The 18359-nt window shown below is 36.3% G+C and overlaps 1 protein-coding gene across 1 annotated transcript in view; it reads right to left on the reverse strand.

Moving 5' to 3' along the window:
- The window catches only part of ADGRG4 (adhesion G protein-coupled receptor G4), a gene marked incomplete at both ends in the record, with an annotated part of 225914 nt that overhangs the window by 116076 nt on the left and 91479 nt on the right, over nt 1-18359 (reverse strand). Inside the window, 3 exons of the mRNA XM_080718933.1 lie at nt 69-203; nt 11092-11254; nt 12898-13114. Coding sequence (XP_080575059.1) covers nt 69-203; nt 11092-11254; nt 12898-13114 — 515 coding nt within the window. The remainder of the gene's footprint in view (nt 1-68; nt 204-11091; nt 11255-12897; nt 13115-18359) is intronic.

Raw genomic sequence — 18359 nt, forward strand, 5'->3', positions numbered from 1 at the left:
CAGGAGTTCATAATTACAATGAGTCACCACATATCAGTTCATGACAGTTACCGGAGGCAAGAACTTACCTTAAAGAGTGAAGTTTGGCCAAAAAAATTAAACAAGATGGTTTGTAAGTTGTTAAGAGGAATCCTCTCCTGCAGTGATTTAGGCAAATATATAGAAGCCAAAGCCCTCCCCAGAGGGACGTTGCCTAGGTAAATCTGCCAGAAAGAACCAGAAAATGCAAACTGAATTCTTCACTTATTACAGTGAAATCCTTCCCACACCCTACCCTAGCCTTTATCCCAGAGTATTGCACAGACGGCTGCAGGATAAGAACTAGTTTCATAAGCTATCATACTCCTCCTGCATACACACACACTCAGAATCACAAACCAAAGTGTGATTCTGGTAGACATACACACACACACACACACACACACACACACACACACATAAACACACACACACACATAAACACACACATACACATAAACACACACACACACACACACACACACACACACACACACAACCACCACCTTTTCATTTTCAAGCCTATCTCTGAGGTTTTCTCCCTCTAACCTGCTTCTACCTGGGCAATAATAGAGGTGGGAAGGGTTTTGAAATGATATATTGGGCATTTTTTCCCTAATTCTTAGAAATAAGAGCCAGGAAATTAGGCCACTTCCCCCAACCCATATTGCTATGAAATGGAAAAATAAAACAATAAAAAACATTCAATGGCATTAGGCATTAGGCCTCATAGTTTCTTGAGCAATGCTTTCATTCAAATTGGGGTAAGAAAACAATCAGAGAAGTCTCTGGCTTCTACTCTTGAAAATAAGTGAAGCAGGAAAATGAAGCATTAGCTTTTAGTAATTCTGATAGAGACTCGTGGTCAAAAGGATTTACAGATTTGATTCGTAATAGTGTTTTATACATACTAGAGTATTTGTGTGTGTGTGTATGTGGTTCTGGGGATTAAACCCAGAGAAGTTCTTCCTGTGAGCTATATTCCCAGCCCTTTAAAAATTTTTGTTCTTGTTGTTTTGCCTCCAAGCTACATCCACAGTCCTTTTTAAAAAAGAAACAGGGTCTTCTAGGTTGCTGAAAGTCTTGCTACATTCCTGAGGCTATCTTAGAACCTGCAGTCCTCCTGCTTCAGCCTCCCAAGTACTGGAATTACAGAGGCATGCTGCCATGCCCAGTACATACTGGAATATTTTTGAGAAAGAAAAGTAGTCCTATGAATAATTACACTGGAATCATACTCATAAGCCTGTACTCTTGCAGGAAAAAACGGGGTATATGGAGACCTTTACTTGCATTCTCCTATTTAATTTCTTTATCAACCCAGAGAAATGTTTTTGTTTATAATATCAGGAAAGAGGCTTAGAGAAGTTAAGTGACTCATCCAAGGTAATACAATAAGGACATGGCTGAAAAAAGATATATACGATCTTGGCCTATATTGTCTTTATTATCTATTCTCTATCTATCTATCTATCTATCTATCTATTATCAACTCATTTTTTCTCTCAAGGAGATATTACCTAATTGAGTGTATAATGGAGGATGAAAGTTCATAATATTATACTATTTTTAAAAATAACTTGTGAACCCCAAAGCCATAAATGATTCTTCTACTAGTACAAATGAACTCTGCTCAGGCAATACAATATCATGAAGAAGCCATGATATTGATTCAACATGTAGGCAGCATGGTACAAAGACTGTGACTGAGGTTGGTTGGTTTATCCAACAATAATAGACAACTACATATGCAAACAAAATGCAATAGGAAGTGAACACCTGCTTCCGGTGTGGCTAAGTAGCTTATAACCTGTAAACAAATAAATCTTCCTCTAAGTTGTGTAGTAAATTGTTTTGTATTATATCAGTGAGAATGTTGACTGAGATAACCTCCAAAATTTTGAGTGAAAGAGGCATTATCACTCTAGCTCAGAGGTTGATAAACTAGTTACCAGACTAAGTCATACTAAAGGCTTGTTTTGTATTGCCCCAAGGTAAGAACGGATTTTACAGTTAATTTTTAAAAGGTTGTGCAAACAAGAGAGAAGTACTGAAGGAGGAAGACAAAAACATAAGAACTTGCATTGTACAGAGACTACCTAAGATGTACAAAGATTAAATATTTATTTTCAATCATTTAGAGAGTATATTTTTTACCTGTACCATAAATCTTACCAATGTTAAAAATAAGAAAATATGAACTATAGAAAATAAGCTTGACACAACAGATGAATTAATTCTTAGAAAAATACAACTAACCAAAACAGAATCAAGATGAATTAGAAAATATGAATGACAATATATGCATTAAATAAATTGGAAAGGCTATCCAAAATTGCCTATAAAGCTAGGGAAAAAATTAGAAAAAGGATTCAATGAAAGTAGAAGATCATGCGAGTAGACGATCAAAGGCAGAAGAAGATGGGGAGCTATTGGAGAGGGAAATTGATCACATTATGTTTTATGTATGAATGGGTATGGCACAATGAGACACACCATTCTGTATCATTAACACATGCCAATATATTTTTTAATTTCCCATAAAGAAATTAAAGACTCAGAGGGTTTGTTAATGGACTCTATTAAGCATTCAATGGAGACATACACCAATGTTACACAAACTATTTTTGAAAGTAGACAAGGGATCATTTCCAAACTCACTTTTACAAATGGGCAATATCATAATCAAAAGTCTGTCAAATAAATTCAAAAAAATTAAGAAAATTGAAGACCAATATTCTTCATGGACAGAAGTGCAAAAATACTTAAAATTTATTAATCAGATTGAAATTAGCAATATAAAAATGATAATAATACACCATGGCCAATAGAGTTTCTTCTAAGAATGTAAGATTGGTTTAATATTTTAAACTCAGTATAATTCTTATTAAATGAATAAATTATAGTATTTGGCTTTCTCCTTTATTCTGATTTCTCCCTTATCCTTTATCCTATTTGCTATATTTCAAGACATGAAAAATATTTGACAAAATTCAACATCCATCATGACAAAATTTTTCAGCAAACTAAGAATAGAAGATAACATCCATCAAGGCATGATAGCACATCCAGATAACTGAACTGAAGTGGTCACTTGAAACCAGGAGTTCAAGACTAGCTTGGGCAATGTAGCACAATCCAGATTTTAAAAAAGAAGATAACCAACCAGAGGGTATATAAAAAGCAAAAATATGGCTAATATAATGGTAATGGTAAAACCGTGTATGCTTTTCATCTAATATCAAGAAAAATAATGAGCCAGTAAAGGTGGCACATACTTGGAAGGCTGAGACATTATCACATGTTCAAGGACAGCCTCAGCAAGTAGTAAGTTTCTCTGTACCCTGTTTCAGAACAACAACAAAAAAAGTGCTGTGGTGTGCCTTGGAGATATAATGCCCTTGGTTTCAATTCTTTTTGAATAAAACAAGACAATGTTGTATACTTTACCACTTATGCTCAATGTCTTACTGGAAGTATTAGGCATCAAAATGAGGCCAAAAATAAAAGAAATTTAAAAATAATGCTCAATAAGAAAGACATAAAATTTCTTTTATTTTATTCAGTTATATAAAGTCCTAAGGAATCTACACAACAACTACTAGAACCAGTAAGTTAATCTTGCAAATGCATAATCTACATAAATTAGGTACACAGCTTGTGTATCCTTTATCTGAAATGCTTGGGACCAGAAATATTTCAAATGTCTGTTTTTCAGATGTTGGAATATTTATGAAGGCTTTACCAATTGAGCATTCTTAATCCAAATGTCTTGAATCATAAATGCTCCAAAATCTGAAAATAAAAGTATGCTCACTCAAGAAGTATTACATATGCTATATATAAAATATATATTTAGTGTTATATATTTATATATAAACAATTATAATTTGTATATTAGCAGAAAATAATTAGAAAATCAAATTCAAAAACAGTTCCAATTGTAAAAATATCAAAAGCATGAATACTTCTTAGGAATAATTTGCCAAAAATCATACAGTGCCTCTTTCCACATAAAGCTATAAAACAGTGCTGAGGGAAATTTAAATCGACCTATATTATTATTTCTGGATTAGGAGACTCAATGTTGCTAAGAAATCAACTCTCCAAAAATTGATCAATTTCTTCAATCCCAATCATTATCTTAGCAAGTTTTCTGCACAAACTGATAAGCAACTGTAAAAACTCATATGGACATGAAAAAGGCTTAGAATAGCTACAGCAATGGTTAAAAAGCAGAAAGATGAATACCTAACACTACTTAACTTCAAGATTGAAAGTACCAAGAAGACAGTTCATCAATGAATTAAGGGTATACCAAGAATTCCGGGAAGATGGTGACCTAGAAAAGCAGCGTTTACAAGTCCTGCTAAAACTCTATCACTATTGCCACAAAATCAGCACTTTTCATAGCTAGAAAATACTAGCAACAGAGAAATAAAAAATGTAAACACAAAGGACAGAGAAAAAAAGACTAGAAGAACAACCAGAGATCAGAAAAGAAATCAAGCCCGCAATGTGGGGGCGAAGCCGTGCCAGCACCATCTTCCCTCACAGCACCAGACTCCAGAGAGGAAAGGTAAACAAGGAGCTTAAGTGAGCAGCTGCAGATCATTCGGGTGTAATTCAGCAGTTCTTTCAGTGCAAAGAACGCCTAAAACTCCCAGTGGTCAAGCTTATCACACCTTCCAGGAACACAGAACAGAGCTCAAAACCAGAAAAGAAGGCCGGGCGTGGTGGCACACGCTTGTAATCCCCACGTGTGGGAGGTGGAGACAGGAGGATCGCGCTGGTTCGAAGCCAGTCACACTAGCTTAAGAGACACTGTTTCTAAATAAAAATATAAAATAGTTCTGGGAGTGTAGCCCGGAGGTAGAAGGACTTCCAGGAACCTCAGTACCACCACCACCACCACACACACACACACACACACACACACACACACACACACACACAAAACCAGAAAAGAAATACATCAGCCTCATGGCCAAGGACATAGCAGCAGCACCATATTGCCAGCAGCAACAGCGAGTTCACCACGCCTTGCGACAGCTCTTTTTTTTTTTTTTTTTTTTTTTTTTTTTGCGGGTCTGGGGATGGAACCCAGGGGCATTTAACCTCCGAGCTACAGCCCCTGCCCTAATTTTTATTATTTATTTTTTGAAACTGGGTCTCACTGAGTTGCAGAGGGCCTCACTAAGTAGCTGAGGCTGTCCGCGAACCGCGATCCTCCGGGACTCAGCCTCCCGAATGCTGGGATTACAAGCGTGCGCCACCACGCCCAGCTGCGACAGCTCTTGATCAGAGTGCACAATAACCATAAGTGCAAAATGTGACCCCTAAAGGGGAAATCCCTGTACTGTACTCACAGGAACTTGCCCAGCTTTGATAATCTCCTTGGGTCTGAGATTTTGTAGTCCAACACAGTGAAGGAGTAGCGGTGGCAGAGATACCACACCCTAGTCACAGGTCCCTATGGGAAAACGCACAGTCCAGCACCCCCATGGTTTCATGCAGCCTCGTTTAAGTCCCTGGGTCTGAGACTTTGCGGTACAACCCAATAAAGGAGTAGTGGTGACTGAGATTACCACAGACTCAAGATACAGAGCACCCTAAGTGAAGTCATAGTGACCCAGGGAAGGCACAAAATTCTGAAATCATGGGAAAGAGGAACAACAATAGAGCAATGAAAGCCCACAACCCCATATTATCAGAACCTGATAACACAGAAATTCAGAGATCTCCAGAAGATCAAATCAGGAATATAACTGTAGATATAATACAGGACTTCAAAAAGAATTTAGAGAGAGTCTAAAAGAAATAAAGGAAGCAATCATTTAGGTAAAGGCCTCAATTCAAACTATAAACAATTGATTAGACCACATGGAGAATAGAATCTCGCTCCGAGAAGATGATCACTCCAAAAATAAATGCATAATTTATAACTTAGAAAAAAATAAGACAGCAGGAATCTGACATTGAAGAAATATGGGCCCATTTTAAGAGAGCTAACCTAATAATAATAGGAATAGAGGAGGGAAAAGAAGGTGAAACCAAAGGGATCAACAATCTCTTCAAAGGAATAATAGCAGAAAATTTTCCAAACATAGAGCAAGAGGTCGATACACAGGTCCAGGAAACTTATAGAACTCCCTTTAGAGAGGATCAGAGAAGAGGTTCCCCATGCCACATAATTGTCAAAATGACCAATGTGGAAGCCAAGCAAATAATCTTAAAGGCAACAAAAACAAAAGGCCAAGTGACATTCAGGGGCAAACCAATTAGAATCACTCCAGACTTCCCAAACCAAGTCATGAGAGCCAGAAGGGCTTGGAGTAACATATTCCAAACTCTGAAAGAAAACAACTTCCAGCCAAAAATTTCCTACCCAGCAAAACTATCTATCAAATTAGATGGGGAAATAAGAAGCTTCCATGACAAACAGAAACTGAAGGAATTTATGTCTTAAAAACCAGCACTAGAAAAAATACTCAAAGAGATTAACTACAAAGAAGAAATAGGTAATACACACCAGAACCAGAGAAACAAGATTTTTCATCCAATAGACAACTAAGCAAAGAAGAATAAACAATATTTCAAATAGAAATAAAATATTAACTTGTTAGGAATTAAAAGTTATCTCTTAGTAATTAGACTGAATATAAATGGCCTCAATTCCCCAATAAAAAAGATATGAAGTGGCAAAATGGATTAAAACCCAGAATCCAACCACCTGCTGCTTACAAAAAACGCACTTTACAAGGAAAGATAGTAACAAACTCAAGGTAAAGGGCTGGAGCAACTTAATTCATGTTAAGCAGCCATCCTAACAAATGTGAAGTAGTATTTCAATATAGTTTTTATTTGTATTTCCTTAATGATTAGTTATATTATGATAATGATGAGTGATATTCATGTGTTTATTGGTTATATAAAAATCTTTGGAGATTCATTATTTATTTTAGTCTTTTACCTATTTCTAAATTGTATTGTTTGCTTTTATTGTTGCTAATTTTTAGAATTTCTATTTGGAATATAAATATACCTTCAGATATAGCATTTGGAAATATTTTATCTCATTCTATCAGTAACTTTTAACTCTGTTTGCACTGTCTTTGGATGTACAATATTTTTTAGGAAATTTGTTTGTTTATTCTTTTGTTATCTGTGCCTTTGAAATCATATCCAAAATATCACTGCCAATTTCAATGTTGTGAAGTTTTATGACCCAGATTTTCTTCTAAAAGTTTATATTCTTAAGATTTACATTTAGGTATTTTATCTATTTTGAGTTAATATTTGTATATGGTGTTAGGTAAGGGTCCAATTTTATAACTTTTCATATAATTATTATTTTTCAACAATATTTAGTGAAAAGATTATTATTTCCTTCACCAAATGTTCTTGGAAACCTTGTCAAAAATAACTTGACGATATAGGGAAGAATTTATTTCTAGGCTTTTTATTTTACTCCAATGGTTTATATATCTGCCTTTATAGTAGTACTACACTGTTTTAATTAACGTAGCTTTATAAGGTTTGAAATAAGAAAATGTACATCTTCTAGCTTTGTTCTTTTTCGAGATTATCTTGGGTATTTAGAGTTCATATTTCATGTTAGGATAGATTTTTTTCTGAAAAATAAATAAATAAATGTATGATAGTTTCATCTTAAAAAAAGAAAAAAAATATCCTCTGGTAAGAAAGAAAGTAAAAAGAAATATTGAAATGTTATCTCTAAGTGATCAAAAGCTTGATATCAGACAAATGAATCTGTTATGTGAGATTGTCTATGTTAATTTTGGATAAATTGCTATAATATTAGATGTCAACCACTAAGCCAAGCATGGGAAGGAAGGATTGGGAGGGAATGGGGTGGGGGTTGGGTAGGGGCTAACTGGGCGAAATGTGCATGTATGTCTACACAAGTTTTCTATCCCATTATGATGATGAATACAGTGCAGCAATAAAAATGAAAAAAATGAAAAAAATTCTAAATATACCACTTTAAAAAAGGATATACAAAAAATAGCCAGGCATGATCGTTCATGCCTGTAATCCCAGTACTAAAACAGGAGAATTGCAGCTTCAATACCAGCCTCAGCAACGGAGTGAGACTGTTTCAAAACAAAAATATGAAAGGCTGGGAATGTAGCTGAGAAGTAGAATGTTTCTAGGTTCAAACTCCAGAATACACAACACACACACACACACACACGCGCCGCGCGCGTGCACACACACACTAAATAAATAAATAAATAAATAAAGACTAGAAAGTCCAGAAATAAACCTGAATTGTACTTTTACATTTAAATTTTTTGTTTGTTTTTTTTTTGTTTTTTTTTTTGGTGGTACTGTGGGTGGAACCTAGAGGTTTTCTACCTTTGGGCTATACTCCCAGACCTATTTTATATTTTTTTATTTGAAAACAGGGTCTCACTAAGTTGCAGAGAGCCTCACAAGTAGCTGAGGCTGGCTTCGAACCTGCGCAATCCTCCTGTCTCAGCCTCCCAAGCACGGGGATTACAAGCGTGCTCCACCATGCCTGGCGACATTTAAATTGTAAAATTAAAATTTTACATTTAAATTGTTAATATTATTTAAATTTTTTGTCCATAGTGCCAAAGCAAGCCAATGGGAAAGGGATAGTCATTAATAAATTGTGCTGGAAAAACAAGGTATCAACATGAAACACAATGATGCCCAACCCATACCTAACATGTTATACAGAAATGAATTCAATCAATTAGGGTTATCCTCCTCAACATAAAAGCTAAAAACAAAAGAGCTTTCAAGGAAAAGTATAGGAGGCCATCTGTGTGACTTGCTGGTAGACAAAGATTTTTTTTTTCAGGCAAGCCATATATGGTAATTTATAAGAGAAAAAACTATTAATTTGATCTTATGATATTAAAGATTTCTGGTTATTAAAAGATATCATTAATGCCATGTGCCATGCCACACACTTGTAATCCAGCAACTCGGGAGGCCGAGGCAGGAAGATTTCAGGTTTACAGTCAGCCTTGGCAACTTAGTGAGACCATATGTTAAAATAAGGACTAGTTGATGTAACTCAGTGGTAGAGCACTCACCTAGCATGTATGATACCCTGGGTTCCATCCACAGTACCACAAAAAACCCTTCAAAATAAACAAAAATAGCCAGTCGTGGTGGTGCATGCTTGTAATCCCAGCATTTGGGAGTCTAAGGCCAGAGGATTTCGGTTTGCAGACAGCCTCAGCTACTTAACGAGGCCCTTCACAACTCAGTGAGACCCTGTATCAAAACTAAAAAGAATTAAAAAAAAATAAGGTTGGGAGTGTCGCGTGGGGATAGAATGCCCCTGGGTTCCATCCCCAGTACCGCAAAAAATAAAAATAAAATAAAATAAACAAATAAAATGAAAAGGAGTAGGAATGTAGCTCAGTTATAGAGTGTCCCTAGGTTCAAGAAGAAGAAACACTGAAAAACGAATAGGCAAGCTACAGAGAAAATATTTTCAAGACACATATCTGATAATTGACTTGAAGCCATAATGTACAGAGAATACATTTACATAAGTAAAAAGAAAATGAAGCCAATTTTAAAATGGCAAAAGATTTTGACAAATGTTTCATCAAACAAGATGTATGAATGGCTAGTACAAGAGCTAATCATTTCCTCACATCATTAGCCACTTGAAAAAACAATATGACAGTTCTTATAAATTTAAACATATATCCTATGAGCCAGATATTCCATTCCTAGATATTTATCCAAGACATAAGAACATATGTCCTCACAAATACTTAAGCAAATATGCATAACAGCATTATTCATAATAGCCCCAAACTATAAATAATCCAAATGTTCATTGGTACAAGAATGGACAAATGGTAAGGGGCATATTTATTCAATGCAATATTTACTCAATAATAAAAGAAAAATATATGGAAAGAAAAGAATGAATCTCTTTTTTATTTATTTATTTTTTTTTGCAGTACAGGGGCATTCTATCTCCGAGCTACACCCCCAGCTCTATTTTTTGTTTTTATTTTGAAACAAGGTCTCACTAAGTGGCAGAAAGCCGTACTAAGTAGCTGAGGCTGGCCGCAGAGTGTGATCCTCCTGTCTCAGCCTCCCCAAGTACTGGGATTACAAGCATGTGCCACCACACCTGGCTTAAAAGGATGAATCTTTAAAAAACGCTACATGAAGAAGACTTATACAAGAGAGTAAATATTATAAGATTCCATTTGTATAAAGTTCTTAAATAGAAATAAATTATGGTGGGAAAATATTAGAACAGTGGTGTTCTTTGGAGGTAGTATTTTCAGGAATTTACTAGGGAGAAGTATGAGGGTCTTTCAGTAGTGATAGAAATATTTTTATATTAATAGGGTTTGGGGTTGTACAGATGCATAATATGTACTTATGATTTGTGCATTTTTCTATAAGTGTAAAATCATCTGGTCTCACAAATAGTTTTATGTATTGTTGGTGGCCTATGATCTGCCAAAGGCTGAAGTAGTATGTTATGATGAAATGGGACTCACTGTTTTATAATTGACACACAATAATTGTACATGTTTAGAGGTACAGTATGACATTTCAATACATGTACAATGACCAAATTGAGGTAATTAGAATATCTATCACTTCAAATATGTATTATTTCTTTGTATGAAACCTTCTGGGTCCAAACTTTGAAGCCAGCCAGATAGAAGTTTGAATTTGGGCTTAGCCATGAGATTTGATATCCTTGAATAAATCACTTAACTTCTCCTTTGCCTTATCTGTCTAAGGAGATAATATGATAGTACCCAACATATAATAGCTCCTCAACAATAAGAAACTGACATTGGTGATGATTTCAGGTCACAGGGCCAAATGTGGCATCCTGGAACATTTCATAGACAATATTCCAATCAAGATATTTGCCTGCTAAGATTATATATGAATCCTTCCAGAGACATTTGTATTTTTAAAGTTCTCTGACAATTTGAAACATAAAAGCATGCCCTTTCTCCCTCTGAAGAAGTAAGTGAATGAAGACTTGAACAATCGACTTACAGTTTCCTGAGCTGAACTCACCTCCAGCTCTCTTCCTTCTTCATAGGAGTGAACGCTGAAGGCCATCCCTTTAAAACTGTGGTCCACCTGCAGCACAGCTAAAGCCAGCTTGGTCACTGTTAGATTAGCTGTGCTCCCAGAAAACTCCATCTTATGACCAACACGTTCAATTATCCTCAGAATTCTGCCAAGGACCACAGGTAAAAAAGTGTCTTCCTAGTTTTTAAATAAAATACCCATCCTCCTTTCAAGATTTCTTTACTGAAAGATTTTGCATTTTAATCAGCCTCTTTATATTGTTTGGGAATTATTAGATAAGATCCCTGGCCTTGGAACCAGAGAGGCTAAGGTCTATCTCTCAGCCTCTCTAATTTATTTTCTTTTTTCTTTTTCTTTTTTTTTTTTTGAGGGTCTGGAAATGGAACCCAGGGACATTTGACCTACGAGCTATACCCCCTGCCCTATATTTTATTCTTTATTTTAAAACCGGGTATCACTGAGTTGCAGAGGGCCTAAGTAGCTGAGGCTGTCAGCTAACCGCGATCCTCTGGTCTCAGACTTCTGAATGCTGGGATTACAAACGTGTGCCACCACGCCTGGCTAGCCTCTCTAATTTCTAAATGTGTAGGCAAATGAAATGAACTCACTGAGCCTTGGTTTTCTCATCTGCAAAGTTATCTCAAATGATTTTGTTTACTTCTTTTGTACTAGGGATTGAACTTAGGGGCATTCTACCTCTGTGCCATACCCAGCCCTCTTTTCAAAAAATATCTGCGAGCCTCCTGTCTCAGCCTTCCAAGTAACTGGATTACAGGCATGTGCTACCATGCCCAACTCAAAAGATGATTTTGAAAAATAAATTATAAAGGCAGAACTTTAGGGCCTTGTAGGCCTTATAAGAAATTTGGATAATATTTGACACATTAAAGAATGTCGCTAAGTGGTTTTAAAAGCAAAAGCATGGCATTATCTGATAAATCCATTAAAATACTACTGGCTGCTATGTGTAATATATATCATAGAGGGAAGATCACAGGAAGAGAGACCAGTTTGGAGGTTATTAAGGATGAACAGAGAAGATAAGTGAGTCTGGTGCAGGTGATGGAGATAAATAGATGCATTTCTACTAGCATATTTAAGAGATTTTCAAATGTATGTGCATTCATATCAGAGTTAATTATTGATTGGCTCTGAGTTCAAGGTGGGTAACCAGTACAAGTCCCAAAGTTTTTTTGTTTTTTTTTTTTTGGTGTGTGTGTGTGTGTTAGCACTGGTTGGGTATATTTTATAGAAATGTGGACTATAGGGAAGAAGCAGTTTGAGGAAATGGATGAACCTATTTGAAAAATGGATTGGAAGTTTGGAGTAACATTTATTTAAAAAGTCATCACCAAAATAAAATTCTAACTTTATTCATTTGTGTGTGTGTGTGTGTGTGTGTGTGTGTGTGTGTGTGTGTGTGTGTTTTACTGGTAATTGAACCCAAGGTAATTCTACCTCTGAGCTACACCCCCAGGCCAGTTTTATTTACTTATTTTTTTTTCTTTTTGAAATAGGGTCTTGCTACTTGCCAAAGCTGTCCTCAACCCTGAAATCCTCCTGTCTCAGCCTCCCAAGTACTGGGATTAAGGGCATGTACCACCATGCCCAATTAAAGCATTATTTCACAACTAGGAATGGAACGAAATGATCTCATTGCACTGAACTAATCTTTCGATGCATAACTATCTGCCCTTTAAAACTGGTAATGACTATATGCCAAATCAATAATAATATATCTCTTAAATTTCATGAAATAATTTATTTTATGAAAGCATTAGTACTTACTCATTGCTTACTTGATACAGAGTGGAGACAGAATCTTTTTGCTTTTCTGAAACAGCGTTGACTATTTGCAATATAATCTGGGTTAGGTTCATACTTATCTCGTCACATTTTGAAATCTCGGCTACTTTGGAAACAATAATCTTTGTCTCTTCCTCATCCAGAGGTGGATAGTTATTTACCAAATTTAAAATGTGCTCTGCAACATCATCCACATTTTCTAGAGAACAAAACAGAAATGTACAACCTGCATTACTACACTTAGTTTTTGGGCCATGCTGGTCTGCTTTCTTCCCCTGAAAAAGTAAAGTCAGAAGACAGGCATGATGGTGAACTAGGAAGTTCTTGGGAGGCTGAAACAGAAATATTGAAGGTTCTAAGGCAGCTTCAGTAATGAATTCATCAAGACTCTCATCAACTTAGCAAAATAAAAAATAAAAAGGGCTGGGGATGTATCTCAGAGATAAAATGTCCCAGGCTTCAATTTCCAGCACCCTACCCCATGAAAAAGTAAATTTAATCAACGGAAATACATATCAGCCAAGTGTGGTGGTGCATGCCTGTAGTCCCTGTACTTGGGAGGCTGAGACAGGAAGATCAGAATTTCGAGGGCAACCTCAGCAAATAGTGAGACTCTCATTAAGCTAGTGAGACCCTGTTTCCAAATAAGAAATAAAATCTGACTGGTGGTGTAGCTCGAATGTAGAATGCTTCTGGGTTCAACTCCCAGTACCAAAAAAAGAAAAAGGAAAAGAAAGAAAGAAAATACATCCCAAGTTAACCAAATTGACAGAAGGAAAACATTAGACTTCAATTTCTACAACAGATATAGTCCCAGGAACTAGCACAAAAACCAAGTTTTTATTCATTAAACCCTTTTAAAATGCACTAGGGAAATCTTTTTGTCACTGAAGAATCATCTTGAAATTTGATGCTAATTAAGTTAAGATTTTTGAGTACTGGATTGAGTTAAGTAGATTCCACCTGTATTCAAATATCAGCAAACACTCAGCTTAAGTTTTCACATCCAAAGGTGGTGATTACAATTTCCTGTCAAAAACCACCAACCCACATAGAAAGGAAAAGGCAAATATGGACCACATAATAAAAAGCAATTAATTTGGATGTTCTAGCTAGTAAGAACAATAGATATTAACTCGCCCACTATTTTCTTCACATTTTATTATGGAAATTTCTGAGCATACACCAAAATAGAAAGAATAATATAACGAATCTCCATGTACCTCATGAATCACGCAACTTCAAAAAGTGTCAATGAAAGGCTAATATTATTTTATTTGTTCTCTCAACTACATTTGCCCCAACTCCAGACTATTTTAAAGCAAATCCCAGACATAATATCATTATTCATATGCACTTTGGTATATATATTTTTGCGATACCAAGGATGGAACCCAGGGGCATTCTATCTCTGAGCTACACCCCAAACCCTATTTTTTATTCTTTATTTTTGAAACAGGGTCTCATTGAGTTGCAAAGGGCCTCACTAAGTAGCTGAGGCTGTCCATGAGCTGTGATCCTCCTGTCTCAGCTTCCCAAATGCTGCGATTACAAGTATGTGCCACCACGCCCAGCTTGGTATGTATTTTTAAATAAAGGAATTTCATTAGTATTAAAACACAATCCTAGTTAAATTAAAATTAATACAAAATTAGCAATAATGTTCACAAACAAAAAAATTTCAGTCAGACATTAAATGACCTTAATTGTCTCATAAATGCTATTTTGTGTGCTGAGATTGAACTCAGAGACATTCTACCTCCGAGCTACACCTCAGCCTTTTTACTATTTTTTTTTAATTTTGAAACAAGGTCTTGTTAAATTGCTGAGGCTGGCCTGAAACCTACACCTCCTATCTCAGCCTCACAAGTACTGAGATTACAAGCACAAACCACCAGCCTGGCTCCTAAATAAGTTTTTATGGACTGGGGATTTAACCTAGGGGTGTGCTAATTCTGAACTATGTTCTCAAAGCCCTTTTTGATTTTTTTTTAATTTGGACACAGTATCTCACCAAGTTGCTGAGGGTCTTGCTACATTGCTGAGGCTGGCTTCAAACCTGTGATCCTCCTGTCTCAGCCTCCCAAGTACTGGTATTACTACAGGTATACACTACTCTGCCCAGCATAAATGCTTTTTAAATAACTCTTTTGTTCAAATTGGTACCCACTTTGAAAATTAAGAGCTTTGTTAAAACACAATGCAAACAAGATTTTAGTTCATTATAACCCATATAAATCTGAGCTTCCTTTTGTCTTCCTAACATAAGGTACCATTTTCAAGTCCGATAACTAAAATATAAAGGAAAGCAGAAAAATGCAGTCTGTTTAGAAAAATTCCAGAGAGAGATTACACTTGACACATATAACTCAGGTTTTATTATGAATAACCGCCTGTGTTTGGAAAAACAAAACAATTTAACACAAAGTTCTTTATCTTTCTCTGTTTCTCCCTCTCTCCCAATGTCCTCCAGGGCTATCAGCTCCTCTCTAAATCTCTTTCTACCTCAAGCTATCCACAACTTTATCCCCCTCCAACAAAGCCTGTGCTGTATTTGTATAAAAAAGTGAGGAGGGAGAGGAGATGCTTCTCATTTTCTTGCTTTGTTCTTCTTGCTCTACAACCTGTTCTCATCAATATCAATTAAGCTAACTTCATTAAGATCCCCTCAACTTCCAGTACTCAACAATGGCTTATAGAACCTGAGGTGACAAAGAAGGAGTTCTCTCTAAGGAGATGGAAAGAAGGGGCCCATTGATTAAGCTTGTAATTGTTTCTGAATTACTGTTTTGTCCCTGTTAATATCTACCTTTGGGTCAAAGTGACAGAAGAAACAATAACACTAGAGGTGGAAGAAAAAGATAGGGAGCTCATTTTTGTATCTTTCTACTGCCCTGATTAAATTGTCTAAGCTCTGTTGAAAATGGACCGTCCTGAGCTGCCTAGTCATGCTTCAGTGGTGTGACTTCACTTCACACAGTCCCTGCTGTGGTGCAATGAAAGAAAACAACAGGCCCAAGGGAGACTAATCTTTCTGTAGAAAGTGAGTATAGACTTTTCATCAGGAGTTATACAGCTTTTAAGAAAAATCAGGATAAATTGTACTCATCGTGCAAAAGTTCTAGATCCTTGAACAAAAGCAATAAACAGAACCCCTTTTTCATTAATTGTAGAATGAGTAGATTTCTTTTGCTTGAAATACTGTTACAATTAATCTCCCAATAACTGCAACACTCAAAATATCAATTGTTATTATAAATAATTATAACAACAAGCCGGGTGTGGTGGTACATGCTTGTAATCCAGCATTTGGGAGGCTGAGACAGGAGGATCAAGGTTCTTGGCCAACCTCAGTTACTTAGTGAAACCCTCTGCAACTCAGCGAGACCCTGCTTCAAAATAAAAAGAATAAAAAATGGGGCTGGGAGTGTAGGTCGGAGGTCAAATGCTTCTGGGTTCCATTCCCAGTACCGCAAAATAATAATAATAATAATAATAATAATAATAATAATAATAATAAATAACATATTAGCTGTTATAAGTTATTTTATATCAATAAAATAAAATAGCCATTATTTCCTGAGCCATTCCAGAGAATCAATGTTCAACTTATCATAGCTGCATAACAAATCACCCCAAAACTTGGTGGCTTAATTAACAATTCATTTTTATCTCTCAAGAGTCTTTGTGTTTAGTAGGTCTCACTTGGGATCTGTCATGCAGTAGCGATCATATGTAGCTGAGGCTGCACCCATCTGAAGGTCAGATTGGACTGGGAATGGAGGAATGGAGGAATCACATGGTTGGTTGGTTGGTTGGTAGTTGATGCTGATCATGTGCTGGTCACTTGGGACTGTGGCCAGCACACCCTACACATGACCTCACCCCATGGCTTAGGCAGGGCATACTGGATCCAGCATGTGATATACTAGAGCCAGCAGAGAACAGCTTAGGAGAACCAATTACAAACTTGGGGAAATTTTGTGAGCGCTGATTGTTAAGCACAGACATCACTAAACATTCGGTCATATAAATGTATATTGAGTCATAATAAAAACAATGGCAATACTAACATCTCATAACTTCCTAATTATTTTTGATATGTTGTTCTAACATGTGATTAGTTAAATTCATTGTTTCTGTATTTACATCTTTTACTAACTTAATAGTTCAAGGACTATACATCCTAGTTTGGATCTGGCATCAGGAGGAGTAGCACATCTTGAAAGTTGGCAAATGCTACAAGTCAATGTCTTATTTGGGTAGAGATTATTGCTAAATGCTTCCCATAATACCACTAGGCTTCTTCCAGTATTGTGTCTGGATTCTGAGAGGAAGTATAGCAAGTAAAAGTGTACCAAGAGAATAGATGAAGAGACGTTTAGTTCTTTTGAAAGTTGACCCCATAGTTGGACATGGTGGTGCACACTTTATAATCCCAGTACTTGGGAAGCTGAGAAAGAAAAAGTGCAGGTTCGAGGCCAGCAACTTTGCAAGACTTTGTTTCATAATAAAACAGAAAGGGTTGGGGTATCATTTGGAGGTAGAATACTCCTGGGTTCAATCCCTAGTGCCACAAAAAAAGTTGATCCATAATTTCAAGCATCAGTATTGCCAGATTCTATCAAACTTAGCAGCCATAAGACAGCCCTACTTGAAAAAGAAAAAAAGAGTTGATGCTTGACATCTTGTAGACAAGATACAACAGGAAAGCATTTTACATGCATTTTCTCATTTAATCATCACAATAGCTCTATGTGATGATTTCTCATATTATCTTCTTTATACAGAATGAGAAATTCACATCCATTCTGCATCCAAAGCTTGAGTTCTTTGATAATATCTTTTCCTACAGCATCTGTTCCTTTATTTCTTTTTTCCATACTGTTGAAGGTTGGTAAAACAGTGCTTTGCAGACATTCTACTTGACCTCCTGGGAACTTAACACAGGGCCTCACAGATGTGGGGCTCATTAAGTACTGTTAAACTACACTTCCAGCCTGCCTGCCTGTCTTCTTTCCTTCCTTTGTATTGGGGATTAAACCCAGGGGTGTTCTGCCTCTAAGCTGGATCCCCAGCCCTATATTTTATTTTGAAACAGGCTCTCACTAAGATGCTGAGGATGATTTGGAACCTGTGATTCTCCAATCTCAGCCTCCCATGTACTGATATTATAAGCATCCACCATCATGCCTGGTTCCCTTACTGTTCTTTGTTAATCACACAATATCCTGCCCTGATGGTAGACAGACACAAACAGGAGAGCATTTTGTGAAAAGTCTTAGCCAACTTCATTAGAATCTGGTACAATTTGACAACAGAAAGAACTCAAAGGACTTTGAAATAAGGGCCCTTTTCTAAAACTGTGATGATGAGAAGTTAAGAAACACAACCATTTAAGTGGAAGAACTGAAGAGTTTAGTCCAAAAAAGATATCTAATGCT

This window comes from Muscardinus avellanarius (assembly GCF_963383645.1).
Source record: "Muscardinus avellanarius genome assembly, chromosome: X".
NCBI lineage: Eukaryota > Metazoa > Chordata > Mammalia > Rodentia > Gliridae > Muscardinus > Muscardinus avellanarius.